The sequence below is a fragment of the Coregonus lavaretus genome (assembly GCF_964263955.1).
Source record: "Coregonus lavaretus genome assembly, chromosome: 31".
Lineage (NCBI taxonomy): Eukaryota > Metazoa > Chordata > Actinopteri > Salmoniformes > Salmonidae > Coregonus > Coregonus lavaretus.
The window spans coordinates 720943-744289 of record NC_140018.1 but is presented as its reverse complement, the minus strand read 5'-3'; the positions used below and the strand labels follow the sequence as shown (position 1 = coordinate 744289).

The 23347-nt window shown below is 45.4% G+C and overlaps 1 protein-coding gene across 1 annotated transcript in view; it reads right to left on the bottom strand.

The window, feature by feature from the left end:
- LOC311107193 (fibronectin type III domain-containing protein 4-like) overlaps nt 1-23347 on the bottom strand; it is a gene marked incomplete at both ends in the record, with an annotated part of 83488 nt that overhangs the window by 10907 nt on the left and 49234 nt on the right. Inside the window, 2 exons of the mRNA XM_084149681.1 lie at nt 5813-5946; nt 9084-9173. Of these exons, the coding sequence (XP_084005807.1) occupies nt 5813-5946; nt 9084-9173 (224 nt within the window). The remainder of the gene's footprint in view (nt 1-5812; nt 5947-9083; nt 9174-23347) is intronic.

The window sequence follows — 23347 nt, the reverse complement described above, 5'->3', positions numbered from 1 at the left end:
ACATCACCACCACCCCCCTAGAGGAAGACATCACCACCACCCCCCTAGAGGAAGACATCACCACCCCCCTAGAGGAAGACATCACCACCACCCCCCTAGAGGAAGACATCATCACCACCCCCCTAGAGGAAGATATCACCACCCCCCTAGAGGAAGACATCACCACCCCCCTAGAGGAAGACATCACCACCACCCCCCTAGAGGAAGACATCACCACCACCCCCCTAGAGGAAGACATCACCACCCCCCTAGAGGAAGACATCACCACCCCCCTAGAGGAAGACATCACCTCCACCCCCCTAGAGGAAGACATCATCACCACCCCCCTAGAGGAAGATATCACCACCCCCCTAGAGGAAGACATCACCACCCCCCTAGAGGAAGACATCACCACCCCCCTAGAGGAAGACATCACCACCACCCCCCTAGAGGAAGACATCACCACCACCCCCCTAGAGGAAGACATCACCACCACCCCCCTAGAGGAAGACATCACCACCACCCCCCTAGAGGAAGACATCACCACCCCCCTAGAGGAAGACACCACCACCACCCCCCTAGAGGAAGACATCACCACCACCCTAGAGGAAGACATCACCACCACCCCCCTAGAGGAAGACATCACCACCCCCCTAGAGGAAGACATCACCACCACCCCCCTAGAGGAAGACATCATCACCACCCCCCTAGAGGAAGACATCACCACCACCCCTCTAGAGGAAGACATCACCACCACCCCCCTAGAGGAAGACATCACCACCACCCCCCTAGAGGAAGACATCACCACCACCCCCCTAGAGGAAGACATCACCACCCCCCTAGAGGAAGACACCACCCCCCTAGAGGAAGACATCACCACCCCCCTAGAGGAAGACATCACCACCACCCCCCTAGAGGAAGACATCACCACCACCCCCCTAGAGGAAGACATCACCACCACCCCCCTAGAGGAAGACATCACCACCACCCTAGAGGAAGACATCACCACCCCCCTAGAGGAAGACATCACCACCACCCTAGAGGAAGACATCACCACCACCCCCCTAGAGGAAGACATCACCACCACCCCCCTAGAGGAAGACATCACCACCACCCCCCTAGAGGAAGACATCACCACCCCCCTAGAGGAAGACATCACCACCCCCCTAGAGGAAGACATCACCACCAACCCCCTAGAGGAAGACATCACCACCACCCCCCTAGAGGAAGACATCACCACCACCCCCCTAGAGGAAGACATCACCACCCCCCCCCCCCCTAGAGGAAGACATCACCACCACCCCCCTAGAGGAAGACACCACCCCCCTAGAGGAAGACATCACCACCACCCCCCTAGAGGAAGACATCACCACCACCCCCCTAGAGGAAGACATCACCACCCCCTCCCTAGAGGAAGACATCACCACCACCCTAGAGGAAGACATCACCACCACCCCCCTAGAGGAAGACATCACCACCACCCCCCTAGAGGAAGACATCACCACCCCCCCCCTAGAGGAAGACATCACCACCACCCCCCTAGAGGAAGACATCACCACCACCACCCTAGAGGAAGACATCACCACCACCCCCCTAGAGGAAGACATCACCACCACCCCCCTAGAGGAAGACATCACCCCCCCCTAGAGGAAGACATCACCACCCCCCTAGAGGAAGACATCACCACCACCCCCCTAGAGGAAGACATCACCACCGCCCCCCTAGAGGAAGACATCACCACCCCCCTAGAGGGAGACATCACCACCACCCCCCTAGAGGAAGACATCACCACCACCCCCCTAGAGGAAGACATCACCACCCCCCTAGAGGAAGACACCACCCCCCTAGAGGAAGACATCACCACCACCCCCCTAGAGGAAGACACCACCACCACCCCCCTAGAGGAAGACACCACCACCCCCCTAGAGGAAGACATCACCACCACCCTAGAGGAAGACATCACCACCACCCAGAGCGAGTCCAGACTCCCTCCTTAAACAGCCCCACAGACGAGCAACCTCAAGTGGAGAATCAACCCCCCCCCCCCACAACAAAAGGGAGTGATTAAAAAAAGCTTCTTTCACTTTCCCCAACTCATGAGTGATTATCTCCACCCTGCTACCACAAAAATACTTCCACCCTGCTACCATACAGCGGGTAAACGGAACCATTTCCCGTGACTGTGCCCAACACTTACCACAGAGCAACGGAAACCCCACCCAGACCAGCGAGACACTCCGCTGACACCCTCAGCACACAGGGGGACAAACACCTACAGTGCATTCGGAAAGTATTCAGACCCCTTGACTTTTTCCACATTCTGTTACATTACAGCCTTATTCTACAATGGATTAAATCAAATAAAAATCCTCATCAATCTATACACAATACCCCATAATGAAAAAGTTGATTTACAGACCTGAGATTGATGCTCAAAACAATAAAAAACCTATCTAACCCGACCAGAGAGATGGTGTTCTCTCTCACATGCGCCCAGGTGTACTGTCTCGTGCCTCCATGTTGACTCCGCCAAATATCACATAGTTCATGTGTTGCAATGAGGCTATATGCGGTTCTTTGTGATTTCTATCTAAATCACTGACTGTGCAGTTAAAATCCCCAACAATAAATAAATAATCCTCAGTGTTACATTTCTCAATGGTATTTGATAATGTCTCTAAAAAACATACCCTCTCAACTGCCACCACTGGGGCATATACATTTATCAGACACATAGTGATATTTTCATACCTCGCTCTAACTTTTAATAACCTCCCCCTCAACTACCTCTTCAACCTCATATGACAAAGGCAAAAACCCTTTTGAGAACAAGATGGCCACACCCCCACTTTTTGAGTTTTTATGACTACACACCACTGTCCCCCCCCCCCACTCCTGTTGCCACATAACTTCATTTTCCATATTACTATGCGTTTCTTGTAGAAAACGTATGTCACTTCCCTTTCCCCTAATTAACTCATACACTACGGCTATTTTTTAAACGTCTCTCGCCCCATTTACGTTTAAAGAAGAAATCTTAAAACTGCTCATGGATGAAAAAAAAAATACAGAGTAAGAGACAGAAACGGGCTCTGCGCGCTCGTTCTCGGGACAATAACGTACCAAATGCCCCTCTCTTCCACAGCCAAAGCATTTCATTGATTCAGTAGAAGCGTAGAACACAATCAAATCCATCAATCTTAAAACTGAATGCTGAACTCAGTTCGTCTGTGTCCTTCTTTAAAATCATATGCACTTGTCTCATATGAGACACGACATGTTTAATCAAAAGGAGATTTGCATCCAAAAAGAACCTTCTTTATTGTAGATACAAGTTGACCATGACGAGATAACTCTCGCTCCAACACTTCATCTCTAACAAATGGTGGCACGTTAGAAAGTATAACTTTCTTCGCCGGATTCATAAGCGGAAATACCGACGTCTGTGTCTCCCCCAACACAACACCACTCTCAACTATCGTATTCACCTTTTCAATGGAATCTAAGAATATCACTACAGCGCTATTCATCCTTGAGGCTGATTTGATGCTATCATACCCAATGATAGCGCCCACTGCTAAGCTACATTCTTCCACTGAACACCCTGCCACAGCAGGAATCTTTACTCTGTGCCGCAGACTAAGTTTTTCAAACTCCAAACCTCCGTGAGTGGCCATTGCAACCAGCCCCACCCGCTAGTTGCGCCCTTGAGAAAAACAACCTCAAGGATCCCACCACCCCTATATGTGCTTAGTGATAGTGAGACAAGATAACCTTAAAACAACTAAACAAATCAATATATACACTACCGTTCAAAAGTTTGGGGTCACTTAGAAATGTCCTTGTTTTCTAAAGAAAATATTTTTTTTTGTCCAGAAATACAGTATAGACATTGTTAATGTTGTAAATGGCTATTGTAGCTGGAAACGGCTGATTTTTAATGGAATATCTACATAGGCGTACAGAGGCACATTATCAGCAACCATCAGTCCTGTGTTCCAATGGCACGTTGTGTTTGCTAATCCAAGTTTATCATTTTAAAAGGCTAATTGATCATTAGAAAACCCTTTTGCAATTACGTTAGCACAGCTGAAAACTGTTGTGCTGAAGCAATAAAACTGGCCTTCTTGAGACTAGTTGAGTATCTGGAGCATCAGCAATTGTGGGTTCGATTACAGGCTCAAAATGGCCAGAAACAAATAACTTTCTTCTGAAACTCGTCAGTCTATTCTTGTTCTGAGAAATGAAGGCTATTCCATGCGAGAAATTGCCAAGAAACTGAATATCTCGTACAACGCTGTGTACTACTCCCTTCACAGAACAGCGTAAACTGACTCTAACCAGAATAGAAAGAGGAGTGGGAGGCCCTGGTGCACAACTGAGCAAGAGGACAAATACATTAGAGTGTCTAGTTTGAGAAACAGACGCCTCACAGGTCCTCAACTGGCAGCTTCATTAAATAGTACCCGCAAAACACCAGTCTCAATGTCAACACTGAAGAGGCGACTCCGGGATGTTGACCTTCTAGTCAGAGTTACAAAGAAAAAGCCATATCTCAGACTGCCCATCTTAATCTTTTATTTTTATTGGCCAGACTGAGATATGGCTTTTTCTCTGTACCCTGGGGTGGTGAACATTATAATGACCCCTCTCATGACCCCTCTCATCGATTGGCTGATGGCTTCAATACCACCAAGCTCTCAAAGGCTTTTTCATGTGCCCTAAATGGCAGAAAATAACATCTATTCCCTATTTAGTGCACTAGTTTTTACCAGAGCTCATAGGGCTCTGGTCAAAATGGCCCGGTCAAATATAGTGCACTATATACGGAATAGGGTGCCATTTGGGAGGTATCCTAAATCTGTTGGCCATTATCGAGTGTTATTCAGTGTACCTATAAGCAACCCCTCACATGCTCTCTTTCCCCATTTGGCAAGCAGCTCCCAGTGTCGTATTTATTTCATTGCAGGGACTGTCTGCCTCTCTTCTGCAGCCCTCCACATAAAGACACTGCTACAGCGAGCCATCATCCACCATTAACACCCAATTATAGGCGTCACCGTTGACATATGGAATTAGGGTGTATGTTTTTAATTTTATTCAGTTTGACGACAACGCCTGTGAGATGGAAAGGGGTGCGATATTTGGGACATTCCGTATATTCCTAAAGTCCAACAGTGCGGGTTGCCATGGTGACGGTAGAGGGGCTGCCTGTGAATATAGCGTGGTATGTACTGGGTGTGAGACGACGGGGGGGAGAGAGAGAAGGTCGCCGTTTAAATGGAAACACACAGACACAGAAGGTCACAGTTGAAATGGAGCGCTGGGGATATGCATGAGTTAAAAAGGCTGAAATGGACACCACTATAGAGGTTACTGAGAGGGCAGCAACAGAAATGGGCTCCTCTGAGTGGAGAGTGGGAAGGCTATGATTCAGAGCCCAGGGATACGTGGAAGCACTCAGGGTATAACGTGGTGGAGCTGTAGAGATTGCAGGTGTTGTTGCTTCTGAATGTGATATATGATGCAGGTACATCAATACATCAGGTACACAATGTGGTGCTACATTTAGTAGTAGCTTACTATTACTATAGTACAATTACTGTAGTATGTTTAATGTACTTGACTTAATGGCTAATAGGTTGACAATTATATATGTACCTTGCTCCGTAGCAGTCCTCCTGTAGTTGACTCTACAACCTACAAAATGTGTCCCATGGTCTGAGTGAATCCCCTCTGGTTGACCTTGCCCACCTATCTACGTAGCAGTCCTATGCTGTGGTGTTGCTTGATTGATTGATTAATTAATTCATTAATTGATTAATCTATGTACCTTGCTCCGTAGCAGTCCTCCGGAGCAGTGTTCTGGCGTGCTCGCCAACGACGATGGCTTTACCTTGTCTTTGCCGGTACTGGAGTCGTTGTCCTTGATGATGTCATACTGCCGACAGAACAGGGCAATGACAGCTGCAGGGGGGAGGGGGGGGGGGGGGGGGGTAGAGAGACGAGAGGGGATTAACATACTGTCATTGGTCACTCACAGCCCTGTCACCACCACCTCATGTAACTAGTAGTACGTGGATCATTCCCGGGGAGGGTATGGCATGACGATGGTGGTGACGATGGTGGTGACGATGGTGGTGTCTTTATCTTTGAGCAGGGAAGATAATTATATTATACCCAATGGTTGTGTCTGAAATGGCACCATATTCACTAGCGCACTATGTTTGACCAGGACCAATAGGGCTCTGGTCAAAAGTAGTGCACTATGTAGGGAATAGGGTGGTCATTTGGGAACGCAGTCAATGTCTTCACTGTTGTTATACAGCACCATCAGTGTACTTTCACCATGTTCGTTTGAGTAATACAACTAAAGCATCTAGGTGTAACTACATTAATACTTATTCTTTATTTGACTTTTGTTTATTATGTAGTTCACTTGCTTTGGCAATGTTAACATATGTTTCAGAGAGAGAGAGAGAGAGAGAGAGAGAGAGAGATGTAGAGAGAGAGAGAGAGAGAGATGTAGAGAGAGAGAGAGAGAGAGAGAGAGAGAGAGAGAGAGAGAGAGAGAGAGAGAGAGAGAGAGAGAGAGTAATAACTAACTTGGCAATGTTAACATATGTTTCAGAGAGAGAGAGAGAGAGAGAGAGATGTAGAGAGAGAGAGAGAGAGAGATGTAGAGAGAGAGAGAGAGAGATGTAGAGAGAGAGAGAGAGATGTAGAGAGAGAGAGAGATGTAGAGAGAGAGAGAGATGAGAGAGAGAGAGAGAGAGAGAGAGAGAGAGAGAGAGATGTAGAGAGAGAGAGAGAGAGAGAGAGAGAGAGAGAGAGAGAGAGAGAGAGAGAGAGAGAGAGAGAGAGAGTAATAACTAACTTGGCAATGTTAACATATGTTTCAGAGAGAGAGAGAGAGAGAGAGAGATGTAGAGAGAGAGAGAGAGAGAGATGTAGAGAGAGAGAGAGAGAGATGTAGAGAGAGAGAGAGAGATGTAGAGAGAGAGAGAGATGTAGAGAGAGAGAGAGATGAGAGAGAGAGAGAGAGAGAGAGAGAGACAGAGACAGAGACAGAGACAGAGACAGAGACAGAGACAGACAGAGAGAGAGAGAGAGAGAGAGAGAGAGACAGAGAGAGAGAGAGAGACAGAGACAGAGACAGAGAGAGAGTAATAACTACATTGGGCCCTCAACAGGAGTTGGTGATCCAATAAAAGTCTCAGTGGATGGATGGACCCTTTAAACTGGATGGGATCTGGATGGGTTCTCAGGATGGGACAATGCAAATAGACCGGGTAGCCATGATTAGCTGTTCAGGAGTCTTATGGCTTGGGGGTAGTAGCTGTTAAGAAGCCTTTTGGACCTAGACTTTGCGCTCCGGTACCGCTTGCCGTGCGGTAGCAGAGAGAACAGTCTATGACTGGGTTGCTGGAGTCTTTGACCATTTTTAGGGCCTTCCTCTGACACCGCCTGGTATAGAGGTCCTGGATGGCTGGAAGCTTGGCCATCTTCCCTCTAATCAGGGACTGATTTAGACCTGGGACCGCATGTGGGTGCAATTAATGATCAGATAGAAACGAAAAGCCAGCAGTAGTCCTGACCTCGTGAGGTCATATTTGACCCCTGGGATATACAGTATAATAGTGAATAACTGGCGGTGTATAACTGGTGTCATGATGGCGCCGGAGGGATGGCTGCCATTTTACGGGCTCCTAACCAACTGTGCTATTTATTTTTTTCACATTGTTTGTAACTTATTTTGTACATAATGTTGCTGCTAATGTCTCTTATGACCGAAAAGAGCTTCTGGACATCAGAACAGGTATTACTCACTTCGAACTGGATGAAGATTTCACTGCTTTCCAGAGACCAGGCCCCATCATTCGCGTGAAGAAAATATGGAAATTTAGGAGACGGAGGTCGGGTGGCCTTGTGAGAATTCGTCAGCGAGTGGGTAAACTGCCACTACCATCCGTCCTATTGGCCAACGTGCAATCATTGGAAAATAAACTGGACGATCTACGATCAAGACTATCCTACCAACGGGACATTAAAAACTGTAATATCTTATGTTTCACCAAGTCGTGGCTGAACGACGACACGGATAATATAGAGCTGGCTGGGTTTTCCGTGCATCGGCAGGACAGAGAAGCTACGTCTGGTAAGACGAGGGGCGGGGGTGTGTATGAATTTGTCAATAACAGCTGGTGCGCGATGTCTAATATTAAGGAAGTCTCGAGGTATTGCTCGCCTGAGGTAGAGTACCTCATGATAAGCTGTAGACCACACTATCTACCAAGAGAGTTCTCATCAATATTCTTCGTAGCTGTCTATTTGCTGGCACTAAGACCGCACTCAACGAGCTGTATAAGGCCATAAACAAACCAGAAACGGCGCTCCTAGTGGCCGGGGACAAATGTAAATCAGTTTTACCTAATTTCTACCAGCATGTCACATGTGCAACCAGAGGGGAAAAAAACTCTAGACCACCTTTACTCCACACACAGAGACGCATACAAAGCTCTCCCTCGCCCTCCACTTGGCAAATCTGACCATAATTCTATCCTCCTGATTCCTGCTTACAAGCAAAAACTAAAGCAGGAATTACCAATGACTCGCACAATACAGAAGTGGTCAGATGACTCGGATGCTACGCTACAGGACTGTTTTGCTAGCACAGACTGGAATAGGTTCCGGGATTCATCCAATGGCATTGAGGAGTATACCACCTCAGTCACCGGGCTTCATCAATTACAGTATCGACGACGTTGTCACCCCACAGTGATCCTACTTTCCAGGGGGTGTATGTATACATGACTATATGTGAAAACTGAGCCATTATTTGTGCATTTTAAAACCGATTAGAAAATAATTTTTGGATGATTCTGTCAAAAACAACGATGAGCTTGAAATCAGTGCTGAGGTCGATTGGTTGATTGATTAATGGATTGAATGATTGATTGATTGACAGAGATGTAGTTGTCTGTTAAATGACTAAAATGTAAATGTGTGGTGGAAACGGCATCCTTGGACGTCTGAACACTCACCACTCTCCACTCTGCAATAATGATCTTCTAAATAATTGGTAGGTACTTAAATTCCCTTACCTGCCCACATGAGCAGGACGACCACGATGATGATGACCTCTCCAGTCTGGAGCTGTCGGGACTTGTCCACACCCTCCACAGCAGGGTCATCTGTAGTGATGGAGAGAGACAACAGACCCTTTTAGTATATACAGTTGAAGTCGGAAGTTTACACCTTAAGCCAAATACATTTAAACTCAGTCTTTCACAATTCCTGACATTTAATCCTAGTAGGATCACCACTTTATTTTAAGAATGTGAAATGTCAGAATAACAGTAGAGAAAATGATTTATTTCAGCTTTTATTTATTTCATCACATTCCCAGTGGGTCAGAAGTTTAAATACACTCAATTTGTATTTGGTAGCATTGCCTTTAAATTGTTTAACTTGGGTCAAACGTTTTGGGTAGCCTTCCACAAGCTTCCCACAATAAGTTGGGTGAATTTTGGCCCATTCCTCCTGACAGAACTGGTGTAACTGAGTCAGGTTTGTAGGCCTCCTTGCTCGCACACGCTTTTTCAGTTCTGCCTACAAATGTTCTATAGGATTGAGGTCAGGGCTTTGTGATGGCCACTCCAATACCTTTACTTTGTTGTCTTTAAACCATTTTGCCACAACTTTGGAAGTATGCTTGGGGTCATTGTCCATTTGGAAGACCCATTTGCGACCAAGCTTTAACTTCCTGACTGATGTCTTGAGATGTTGCTTCAATATATCCACATAATTTTCCTTCCTCATGATGCCATCTATTTTGTGAAGTGCACCAGTCCCTCCTGCAGCAAAGCACCCCCACAGCATGATGCTGCCCCCCCCGTGCTTCATGGTTGGGATGTTGTTCTTCGGCTTGCAAGCGTTCCCCTTTTTCCTCCAAACATAACGATGGTCATTATGGCCAAACAGTTATATTTTTGTTTCATCAGACCAGAGGACATTTCTCCAAAAAGTACGATCTTTGTCCCCATGTGCAGTTGCAAACCGTAGTCTGGCTTTTTTATGGCGGTTTTGGAGCAGTGGCTTCTTCCTTGCTGAGTGGCCTTTCAGGTTATGTCGATATAGGACTCGTTTTACTGTGGATATAGATACTTTTGTACCTGTTTCCTCCAGCATCTTCACAAGGTCCTTTGCTGTTGTTCTGGGATTGATTTGCACTTTTCGCACCAAAGTGCATTAATCTCTAGGAGACAGAATGCGTCTCCTTCCTGAGCGGTATGACAGCTGCGTGGTCCCATGGTGTTTATACTTGCGTACTATTGTTTGTACAGATGAACGTGGTACCTGCAGGCATTTGGAAATTGCTCCCAAGGATGAACCAGACTTGTGGAGGTCTACAAAAAAAATTCTGAGGTCTTGGCTGATTTCTTTTGATTTTCCCATGATGTCAAGCAAAGAGGCACTGAGTTTGAAGGTAGGCCTTGAAATACATCCACAGGTAAACCTCCAATTATGTCAATTAGCCTATCAGAAGCTTCTAAAGCTATGACATCATTTTCTGGAATTTTCCAAGCTGTTTAAAAGCACAGTCAACTTAGTGTATGTTAAACTTCTGACCCACTGGAATTTTGATACAGCGAATTACAAGTGAAATAATCTGTCTGTAAACAATTGTTGGAAAAATTACTTTTGTCATGCACAAAGTATCTTAACCGACTTGCCAAAACTATAGTTTGTTAACAAGAAATGTGTGGAGTGGATGAAAAACGAGTTTTAATGACTGCAACCTAAGTGTATGTAAACTTCCGACTTCAACTGTATATACACTACCAGTCAAAAGTTTGGACACACCTACTCATTCAAGGGTTTTTCTTTATTTTTACTATTTTTTATTTTTAATCCCATAGAAAATCTGTGGAGGGAGCTGAAGGTTCGAGTTTCCAAACGTCAGCCTCGAAACCTTAATGACTTGGAGAAGATCTGCAAAGAGCTGTGGAAACTAAACAAACCTGGTGGCCAACTACAAGAAACTTCTGACCTCTGTGATTGCCAACAAGGGTTTTGCCACCAAATACTAAGTCATGTTTTGCAGAGGGGTCAAATACTTATTTCCCTCATTAAAATGCAAATCAATTTATAACAATTTTGACATGTGTTTTTTCTGGATTTTGTTGTTGTTATTCTGTCTCTCACTGTTCAAATAAACCTACCATTAAAATTATAGACTGATCATGTCTTTGTCAGTGGGCAAATGTACAAAATCAGCAAGGGATCAAATACTTTTTTCCCTCATTGTACCTCTGCTGCAGATGATAAGTTCATTAGAGTTAGCACCCTCAGAAATTGCAGCCCAAATAAATGCTTCACAGAGTTCAAGTCACAGACACGTCAACATCAACTGTTCAGAGGGGACTGTGTGAATCAGGCCTTCATGGTCGAATTGCTGCAAAGAAACCACCAATAAGAAGAAGAGACTTGCTTGGGCCAAGAAACACGAGCAATGGATATTAGACCGGTGTAAATTTGTCCTTTGGTCTGGAGTCCAAATTTGAGATCTTTGGTTCCAACCACTGTGTCTTTGCGGTGTGGGTGAACGGATGATCTCCGCATGTGTAGTTCCCACCGTAAAGCATGGAGGAGGAGGTGTTATGGTGTGGGGGTGCTTTTCTGGTGATGCTGTCTGTGATTTATTTAGAATTCAAGGCACACTTAACCAGCATGGGTACCACAGCATTCTGCAGCGATACGCCATCCCATCTGGTTTGGGCTTAGTGGGACTATCATTTGTTTTTCAACAGGACAATGACCCAACACACCTCCAGGCTGTGTAAGGGCTATTTTACCAAGAAGGAGAGTGATGGAGTGCTGCATCAGATGACCTGGTCTCCACAATTCCCCGACCTCAACCCAATTGAGATGGTTTGGGATGAGTCGGACGGCTGAGTGAAGGAAAAGCAGCCAACAAGTGCTCTGCATATGTGGGAACTCCTTTAAGACTGTTGGAAAAGCATTCCAGGTGAAGCTGGTTGAGAGCATGCCAAGAGTGTGCAAAGCTGTCATCAAGGCAAAGGGTGGCTATTTGAAGAATCTCAAATACAACATATATTTTGATTTGTTTAACACTTTTTTTGGTTACTACATGATTCCATATGTGTTATTTCATAGTTTTGATGTCTTCACTATTATTCTACAATGTAGAAAATAGTCAAAATAAAGAAAAACCTTGGAATGAGTAGGTGTGTCCAAACTTTTGACTGGTAGTGTATATTTTAGTCATTTAGCAGACGCTCTTATCCAGAGACACTTACAGTTAGTGAGTGCGTAAATGTTTCATACTGGCCCCCCGTGGGAAACGAACCCACAACCTTGGCGTTGCAAGCGCCATGCTCTACCAACTGAGCTACAGTTGGTAAACAATAGACATTATATTGTTTATCTTTTAGCCAGGTCAAAATTGATATTTTTTTATGATCGGTTAAGCCATTACAATTGTAACTGACTATAAATATTTCCCCATTTACCATAATGATACCCAAGTTTCAATTATACCTACAACCAATGTTTGTAAACTTACCATTAAAAAGCACCAGGATGATTAAGTGTCCATATAGCTGTACCATAATATTTGCACAGATAAGTAGCTGCAACTTTGTAAACCTCCAATTGTCCTAATATTCCACCCTCTAAACCCCCCCCCCCCCCATATCTAGGAGGTCTGTTGTGACTAGGACCGTCAGACCATCTCCCGGACTCAGGACGAACCTTTGCGTCCTAAGGCAAACCCTTGGCCGCCCATTGGCGACAGGCCAGAGGGAAATATGGGCAGTCCCATGATAACATCATTCAATACTGCCACCCTTCACTAACACATTCAAATCCCCGTCGGTCTATAGGGTGCTTTTTAAGAGTAAGAGACTAACCAAATAACATGGAAAACAGTCTGAGAAATATAAATAACAATAATAGATCATATTAATAGAAATAATAACAGCACAATCTTAGAAATGCATGCTCATATTTAAAAAGTCTTAGCATGTCATCCCAGCCTGCTCAGTTCATTGGGTCTGATTGGCTATAAGCATGTCAGCCCAGCCTGCTCAGTTCATTAGATCTGATTGGCTATAAGCATGTCATCCCAGCCTGCTCAGTTCATTGGATCTGATTGGCTATAAGCATGTCAGCCCAACCTGCTCCGTTCATTGGATCTGATTGGCTATAAGCATGTCAGCCCAGCCTGCTCCGTTCATTGGATCTGATTGTTAGAAAATGTTTGAAAAAATAAAGAGAAAACGACATATATACAGTGAGGGGAAAAAAGCACTTGATCCCCTGCTGATGCTGCTCGTTTGCCCACCGACAAAGAAACCATCAGACCACAATTCTAATGGTAGGTTCATTTGAACAGCGAGAGACAGATCAACAACAACAAAAATCCAGAAAAACGCATGTCAAAAACGCTACAAATTTATTTGCACTTCAATGAGGGAAACAAGTATTCGAGCCCTCTCAATCACAAAGATTTCTTATATATACAGTACCTTCGGAAAGTATTCAGACCCGTTGACTTTTTCCTAATTTTGTTACGTTACAGCCTTATTCAAAAAATGTATTACCGTAAAAGAAAAAATGTCCTCAGCAATCTACATACTACCCCATAATGACAAAGCAAAAAACAGGTTTTTAGAAATGTTTGCAAATGTATTAAAAATTAAAAACAGAAATACCTTATAAGTATTCAGACACTTTGCTATGAGACTCGAAATTGAGATCAGGTGCATCCTGTTTCCATTGAGCACCCTTGATATGTTTCTATAACTTGATTGGAGTCCACCTGTGGTAAAATCAATTGATTGGACATGATTTGGAAAGGCACACACCTGTCTATATAAGGTCCCACAGTTGACAGTGCATGTCAGAGCAAAAACCAAGCCATGAGGTTGAAGGAATTGTCCGTAGAGCTCAGAGACAGGATTGTGTCGAGGCACAGATCTGGGGAAGGGTCCCACAACATTTCTGCAGCATTGAAGGTCTCCAAGAACACAGTGGACTACATAATTCTTAAATGGAAGAAGTTTGGATCCACCAAGACTCTTCCTAGAGCTGGCCGACCGGCCAAACTGAGCAATCAGGGGAGAAGGGCCATGGTCAGGGAGGTGACCAAGAACCCAATGGTCAATCTCACAGAGCTCTAGAGTTCCTCTGTGGAGATGGGAGAACCTTCCAGAAGGACAACCATCTCTGTAGCACTTCACAAATCAGGCCTTTATGGTAGAGTGGCCAGACGGACACCACTCCTCAGTAAAAGGCATATGACAGCCCGCTTGGAGTTTGCCAAAAGGCACCTAAAGATTCTCAGACCATGAGAAACAAGATTCTCTGGTCTGATGAAACCAAGATTGAACTCTTTGGCCTGAAGGCCAAGCGTCACGTCTGGAGGAAACCTGGCACCATCCCTATGGTGAAGCATGGTGGTGGCAGCATCATGCTGTGGGGATGTTTTTCTGTGGCAGGGACTAGGAGACTAGTCAGGATTGAGGCAAAGATGAACGGGGCAAAGTACAGAGAGATCCTTGATGAAAACCTGCTCCAGAGCGCTCAGGACCTCAGACTGGGGCGAAGGTTCACCTTCCAACAGGACAACGACCCTAAGCACACAGCCAAGACAACGCAGGAGTGGCTTCGGGACAAGTCTCTGAATGTCCTTGAGTGGCCCAGCCAGAGCCCGGACTTGAACCCGATCTAACATCTCTGGAGAGACCTGAAAATAGCTGTGCAGCGATGCTCCCCATCCAACCTTACAGAGCTTGAGAGGATCTGCAGAGAAGAATGGGAGAAACTCTCCAAATACAGGTGTGCCAAGCTTGTAGCATCATACCCAAGAAGACTCAATGCTGTAATCGCTGCCAAAGGTGCTTCAACAAAGTACTGAATAAAGGGACTGAATACTTATGCAAATGTGATATTTCTGTTTTTTTCTAAATATAAATTATCAAAATTTCTACTAAACTGTTTTTGCTTCGTCATAATGGGGTATTGTGTGCACATTGATGAGGAAAAAAACAATTTAATAAATGTTTGAATAAGGCTGTAACGTAACAAAATGTGGAAAAAGTCAAGGGGTCTGAATACTTTCCGAAGGCACTGTATATGCACACAAAACAGTTTGTTGAATCAACTAAACAAAGCACACTAATTACAATTGAACATAGACTCAGTGTTTTTGTGTGTCTGTGTGTGTAAAGGACATCACGCTGCTTGCTTAGCGAGTACCACTTCCTCCTGATTCAGCTCATACCAAGGCTCGAACCCAGGACCACTGCCTTGCTTGCACATGACTGCCCTCCTGAAGCATCTCACCAGTCCGTGCCACACGAAAAGCTAGCAAATTCAGTGGTGCAAGTGACAACGTCAGGCTGAGGAGTACGTTTTACACATCACCCATATGCTACATGTGTGTATGTTAGGCTACATCAGGGGATTACTGGGTAGTTTGGTACATCAGGCTGACCCCTAGTCTATGCTTGAAGTTACTGAGGGATGATGATGTTTTGGAAATGTGAAGATAACAATTCCAATGTGAAGACAAGTATGTGAAGAGAGGAACCTGTGTATCTGTACCAAACCACCCCAACCCTATTAATACCAAACCACCCAGACCCAGTTAATACCAAACCACCCAGACCCAGTTAATACTAAACCACCCAGACCCTGTTAATACTAAACCACCCAGACCCTGTTAATACTAAACCACCCAGACCCTGTTAATACTAAACCACCCAGAACCTGTTAATACTAAACCACCCAGACCCGGTTAATACCAAACCACCCAGACCCGGTTAATACCAAACCACCCAGACCAGTCCCAGAGGAGAGGAAGTGCTGGTCAAAACCACACATCAATCTCCACTATTAATTATCCTAATTTAAAGGGATTGGCCAAAACTAAGGATCCATTTCCTTAAAGATATTATATTTTTTAACCTGTATCATGGTGGAATGCTTCCACAGCCACTATTCTTTAACCTGTAGCATGGTGGAACGCTTCCACAGCAACTATTATTTAACCTCTAGCAAGGTGGAATGCTTCCACAGCAACTATTCTTTAACCTGTAGCACGCTTGAATGCTTCCACAGCCACTATTCGTTAACCTGTTTCATGGTGGAATGCTTCCACAGCAACTATTCTTTAACCTGTAGTGTTACGGATTCCCCTGCCTGCGAGGTTTATAAATTCATGCAGCTCACTCCACCCATCCCCCGATCGTGCCAGAGAGACTAGGGGATTATAAACTTTTTTCCTAAACTCCCAGTGACCTCTGCTACCAGGCCACCGATAGGTTGCTAGGGAGGTTGCTAGGAGACAGGACACCTACATTATACATTTTAGTCATTTAGCAGACACCCTTCTCCAGAGCGACTTACAATTAGTGCATTCATCATAAGATAGCTAGGTGAGACAACAACTCATCACAATCGTATCATGTACATTTCCCTCAACAAAGTATTTATCAGCAAAGTTAGCGCTAGTGGGAAAAGAGAAGTGCCTTTTTATCTGGCAAGAGACCAGAGGTGGCGGAACGGATTGCTCAGGTTGGGATGTAAGGTTTGAGCATAGCCTGAAGGTAAGGAGATGCACTTCCCCTTGCTGCTCGGTAGTTGAGTTTCATCTGCATAGCAATGATAGGCCTAGAACCGAGTCCTGGGGGACACCAGTAGTGAGAGCATGTGGTGCAGACACAGATCCTCTCCATGCCACCTGGTAGGAGTGACCTGCCAAGTAGGATACAATCCAGTAGTGTGCAGAGCATGAGACGCCCAACCCTGAGAGGGTGGAGAGGAGGATCTGATGGTTCACGGCGTTGAAGGCAGTGGATAGATCTAGGAGAGGAGATAGAGTCAGCTTTGGCAGAGTGGAGAGTCTCTGTGACACAGAGGAGAGCGGTCTCAGTTGAGTGAGCCGTCTTGAAGCCTGCCTGGTTAGGGTCAAGAAGATCGTTCTGAGAGAGATAATGAGAGAGTTGGTCAGAGACAGCACACTCAAGTGTTTTGGAAAGAAAATAAATAAGGGATACCGGTCTGTAGTTTTTTTTTACATCAGAGGGGTCGAGTGTTGGTTTCTTGTGGAGAGGAGCAACTCTTGCCATCTTGAAGTCAGAGGGGACGCAGCCAGTGGTCAGGGAAGAGTTGATGAGGGAAGTGAGGAATAGGAGAAGGTTTCCAGAGCTGGTCTGGAGAAGGGAGGAGGGGATGGGGTTGAGTGGACAGGTTGTCGGGCGGCCAGACATCACTAGTCGCAGGATTTCATCTGGAGAGAGATGTGAGAAGGAGGTCTAAGCGTAGGGTAGTTCTGTGTGAGTGGCACCATTGGACTCAGTAGGCTGAGTGAAATAGGAGCGGATGTCGTCAACCTTTTTTTCAAAGTGGTTGGCAAAGTCATCCACAGAGAGGGAGGAAAGAGTGGGAGGAGGTGGAGGAGGATTAAGGAGGGAGGAGAAAGTGGAGAAGAGTTTCTCAGTGTTGGAGGCAGAAGCTTGAAATTTAGAGTGATAGAAAGCGGCTTTAGCGGCGGATACAGAGGAAGAGAAGGTAGAGAGGAGGGAGTGGAAGGACGATAGGTCCTCCGGAAGTTTAGTTTTCCTAAATTTCCGCTCAACTGCCCGCAGCCCTGTTCTGTTAGCATGCAGTGAGTCACTCAGCCACGGAGCGGGAAGGGAAGGTCGGGCCGGCCGGGAGGAAAGGGGACAGTGAGGTCAAAGGATGCAGAAAGGGAGGAGAGTAGGGTCGAAGAGGCAGAGTTAGGAGACAGGAGAGAGCTGGATTTAGCAGAAGGAAGATAGGATAGGATAGAAGAGGAGAGAGTAGCGGGAGAGAAAGAGAGCGAAGATCTGGGTAGGGTTGGGTTGGAGGAGAGATGGAGAGAAAAGGAAACAAAGAAGTAATCAGAGACAAGGAGGGGGTTGCAGTGACATTAGTAGGCAAACAGCCTCTAGGGAAGATGATGAGGTCAAGCATATTGCCTGCCTTGTTAGTGGGAGGTGACTGTGAAAAGGGTGAGGTCAAAAGAGGCAAGGAGTGGAAAGAAAGAGGTGGAAAGAAATTAATTGAAGTCAGACGTTGGGAGGTTAAAGTCGCCCAGTACGATGAGTGGTAAGCTATCGTTGGGAAATGAGCTTATGAAGGTGTCAAGCTCATTGAGGAACTCTCCAAGGGCACCTGATGGGCATTAGATGACAACAATGTTAAGCTTGCGTAGACTAGTGACAGTGATAGCATGGAATTCAAATGACTGGGGAGAGAGGGGGGAAAGCGAAAATCTCCACTTCTGAGAAATAGTCAGAACACATAGTCAGATGAAGAGAGAGCAGCTGGAGTAGCAGTGTTCAATGGGGTGATCCATGTCTCCGTCATGGCCTAGAACTCTTCCACAGCAACTATTCTTTAGCCTGTAGCATGGTGAAACGCTTCCACAGCAACTATTCTTTAGCCTGTTTGGTGGAACTCATCCAGAGAGACACTTTGGGTTTGGGTTAAGTTTAGGAGTTAGGTTAAAGGCTTAAGGTTAGGGTTAGGTGAAGGGGTTAGCTAAAACGGTTAAGGTTAGGGGAAGGGTTAGCTAACATGCTAAGTAATTGAAAAGTATTACAAATGGGTAAATGTTCCTAATTAGCTAAAGTTGTCCATGATGAGATTTGAACTCGCAACCTTTGGGTTGCTAGACATTCCCATTAAACGCCAACCCATCCACCCTGACCAACAACCTTCCTTTCATTTTTGCCTTAAGTAACCATCTGTCTTATGTAACCATACCTAACGTAAAATATCATACTAAATGGAGTGTGATATATTTACGTACAGAATAATACGAAATGCTCTGAGACCAGGTAGCTAGCTAGCTACAGTTACCCATAGCTAGCTAGCTAGTTTTATAGTTTGGTCATTTATTCCAATACATTTCAGACTTCCCCAAAATAAGTTTATGAAACTAGCTACGTTTTATAGGCTCCTCACCACGAGACTAAGCCAATTTGCCAACGCTAAAATCAATGTTGTCTATGTATATTCTTTAGCAAGCTAGCATCATCATTTTGTCTGACATGCCGAAAATGCAGCCGTGATGATAAAACTTGACACTTCGCGGCCACCGGAGTATGACACGTGACTACAGTTTACATTGAATTGTGGGTCAAATCATCCCCACAAGTGATCATCCCCACAAATCGAGGGCCGAGGGGGCAACGTTACTGAATTGGACCTCCACTTAAGATGGCAATCAAACTGCATCCGGTTTCGACTGGGATCCCCCTAGGGAAAGTGGTTAGCGCGAGGACTGTGGGGTTAAAAATAATGTTTGGACTGCAGCCCTGGACTTTGAAGACCTGATATAAAATCAATGCAAACACTCCCCAGTTTCTACCATGCTCAGCAGATGCAATTGTACACATAATCAATAAACCTGATGGACTGTCACTAAGTTGGTATTGTCTTCAGATGTTCACAGTTCTCTCTCTCGGAACGTTTTCTAGTCTGGTTTAATGGTGATGATTCGATTTACATCCGGAACGATTCTTGAGAGATCTATTAGTATAGTTTGTCTACAGTTGTAGACAATCAATGCACCATTAATTTGATGTAAGCTGAACAAGCTTATCTTTTTCCTGCCAAGGTGTGTTTGTGTTTATCTGCTGTCTCTCTAGAAATGTGCATTTGTTTACATTTATTTATTATTTATTAAACTAGGCAAGTCAGTTAAGAACAAATTCTTATTTACAATGACGGCTTACCCCGGGCCAAACCCGGACGACACTGGGCCAATTGTGCGCCGCCCTATGGGACTCCCAATCACGGCCGGGTTGTGATACAGCCTGGAATCGAACCAGGGGGTCTGTAGTGACGCCACTAGCACTGAGATGCAGTGCCTTAGACCGCTGCGCCACTCGGGAGCCCGATCACACATACTCAGAACAGACAGACACAGAAACAGTCAAACACCCACACACACACAGACAAACACCCACACACACACACACAGACAAACACCCACACACACACACAGACAAACACCCACACACACACAGACAAACACCCACACACACACAGACAAACACCCACACACACACACAGACAAACAACACACAGACAAACACCCACACACACACAGACAAACACCCACACACACACACAGACAAACACCCACACACACACACACAGACAAACACCCACACACACACACAGACAAACACCCACACACACACACAGACAAACACCCACACACACACACAGACAAACACCCACACACACACACAGACAAACACCCACACACACACACAGACAAACACCCACACACACACAGACAAACACCCACACACACACAGACAAATACCCACACACACACAGACAAACACCCACACACACACAGACAAACACCCACACACACACACAGACAAACACCCACACACACACACAGACAAACACCCACACACACACACAGACAAACACCCACACACACACACAGACAAACACCCACACACACACAGACAAACACCCACACACACACACAGACAAACACCCACACACACACACAGACAAACACCCACACACACACACACAGACAAACACCCACACACACACACACAGACAAACACCCACACACACACACAGACAAACACCCACACACACACACACAGACAAACACCCACACACACACACACAGACAAACACCCACACACACACACAGACAAACACCCACACACACACACACAGACAAACACCCACACACACACAGTCTGTCTGTAGCTTATTGGGAAGCAGCCAGTGTTGTGTTGCTCTCTGTAACTGCTGTCTGCTGCCAGGACCAGAAGACTGGTTTTAGATAGCGAGTGACTCAGCAGTCAGAACCGAATCTCTCCGTTGAAGTTTCACACCAACTGTGTCTCTTACTGAACCTCTTTCCCAGCTGTGTTTGACAGCACAGATCATCTTTATTCTCTGACATGTTGTGGCCTGGAAAAACACATGTGTATATATTTGTCTGTTTTTACTAGGCAGTAATGAAATTGAACTATAGTCTCCTTTTAGAAGACCGTATATATATATAACACAATAAAACATCACTCAAGTTGCTGTTTCCTGTTCCTGAGGGGTAAGTCCCCACACGTAGATGTGTCTCAAATAAAGGGTACCCTATAAAGGGTATAGGGTACCATTTGGGATGCTGAAGTGTGTATCCGGAGACAGATTTGTCCCCTTTTAGAACACTGTGTAAATAAAACATATTAAAACTTCACTCAGTGTTTTTTCCCAGCTGCCCTGAAGACTGTTCTGAGAGCAAGGAGAAACTGTCTGTCTGGGGGTTTAGGGCTTTAGATCTGGGTCTGCATCCTAAATGGTACCCTATTCCCTTTATAGTGCACTTCTTTTTAACTCTGGTGCACTATGTACACTACATGACCAAAAGTATGTGGACCCCTGCTCGTCGAACATCTCATTCTAAAATCATGGGCGTTGATATGGAGTTGGTCCCCCCTTTGCTGCTATAACAGCCTCTATTCTTCTGGGAAGGCTTTCCACTAGATGTAGGAACATTGCTGCGAGGACTTCCATTCAGCCAAAAGAGCATTAATGAGGTTGGGCACTGATTTTGGGGCGATTAGGCTCGCAGTCAGCGTTCCAATTCATCCCAAAGGTGTTCGATGGGGTTGAGGTCAGGGCTCTGTGCAGGCCAGTCAAGTTCTTCCACACCGATCTCGACAAACCATTTCTGTATGGACCTCGCTTTTTGCACGGGGACATTGTCATGCTGAAACAGGAAAGGACCTTCCCCAAACTGTTGCCACAAAGTTAAAAGCACAGAATAATCTAGAATGTCATTCTATGCTGTAGCGTTAAGATTTCCCTTCACTGGAACTAAGGGGCCTAGGCCTGAACCATGTAAAACAGCCCCAGACCATTATTCCTCCTCCACCAAACTTTACAGATGGCACTATGCATTCGGGCAGGTAGCATTCTCCTGGCATCCGCCAAACCCAGATTCATCCATCGGACTGCCAGATGGTGAAGCGTGATTCATCACTCCAGAGAACGCGTTGTCACTGCTCCAGAGTCCAATGGCGGCGAGCTTTACACCACTCCAGCCGATGCTTGGCATTGCACATGGTGATCTTAGACTTGTGTGCGGCTGCTCGGACATGGAAACCATTTCATGAAGCTCCCAACGAACAGTTATTGTGCTGATGTTGCTTCCAGAGGCAGTTTGGAACTCGGTAGTGAGTGTTGCAACCGAGGACAGATGATGATTGTTACGCGCTACTCACTTCAGCACTCGGTGGTCCCGTTCTGTGAGCTTGTGTGTCCTACCACTTCGCGGCTGAGCCGTTGTTGCTCCTAGATGTTTCCACTTCACAATAACAGCACTTACAGTTGACCGGGGCAGCTCTAGCAGGGCAGAAATTTGACAAACTGACTTGTTGGAAATGTACCATCCTATGACGGTGCCACGTTGAAAGTCACTGAGCTCTTCAGTAAGGCCATTCTACTACAAATGTTTGTCTATGGAGATTGCATGGCTTTGTGCTCGATTTTATACACCTGTCAGGAACGGGTGTGGCTGAAATAGCCGAATCCACCAATTTGAAGATGTGTCCACATACTTTTGGCCATGTAGTGTAGGTAATTGGGTGTCATTTGTGACTCATCCTCTCTCTTTAATCTCTGACATGTTGTGTCTTGGAAAAGCACATGTATACATTTTAATGTTTTTTTTATTTTTACTAGGCAGTAATGAAATGTAACTATAGTCTTGTTTTACCACGTTGATTCTTAGGCTTTACAAATTCCACAACAACACCCTATTCAAATTCAAAATTCCCACACATCCATACATACTGTACTCTATGGTATTAAAACGCCAGCTTTATCATTGTTAGATTTAATGTATGGAATGTATAGGTTAGGCCCCCAAGAAGAACAGGCTTTACGTCTCTCAGCATACGCCTCGGATGCATTAACATATTCTACGGAACAAAATGTTTAGATGCGTTGGTGGGAATCCCTCCACAGCTGTATAGATCTACAGTATCTCATCAGAATGAATGCCTGTAAGATGTATGTGATTGAATGGGATAACGGGAAAAAATCTTTCTGCTTTCGCTGTAACAAAGAATCCCTGAAAAGTTTCTGTTATGTTGTGGGGGAAACCAGATTAAAAAAGGCTTTTTAAAGCACAACGGTAGCTTGGTCGGTCGGTTTGAAGCTCTGATAAAAGAAAGACTTGTGACATTACATTAAGGAGGTGGGTTGTAACTTAATTGTGTGGTGGAGATAGGACTAAGAGGGGGACAGAACAGATTAGGCTATT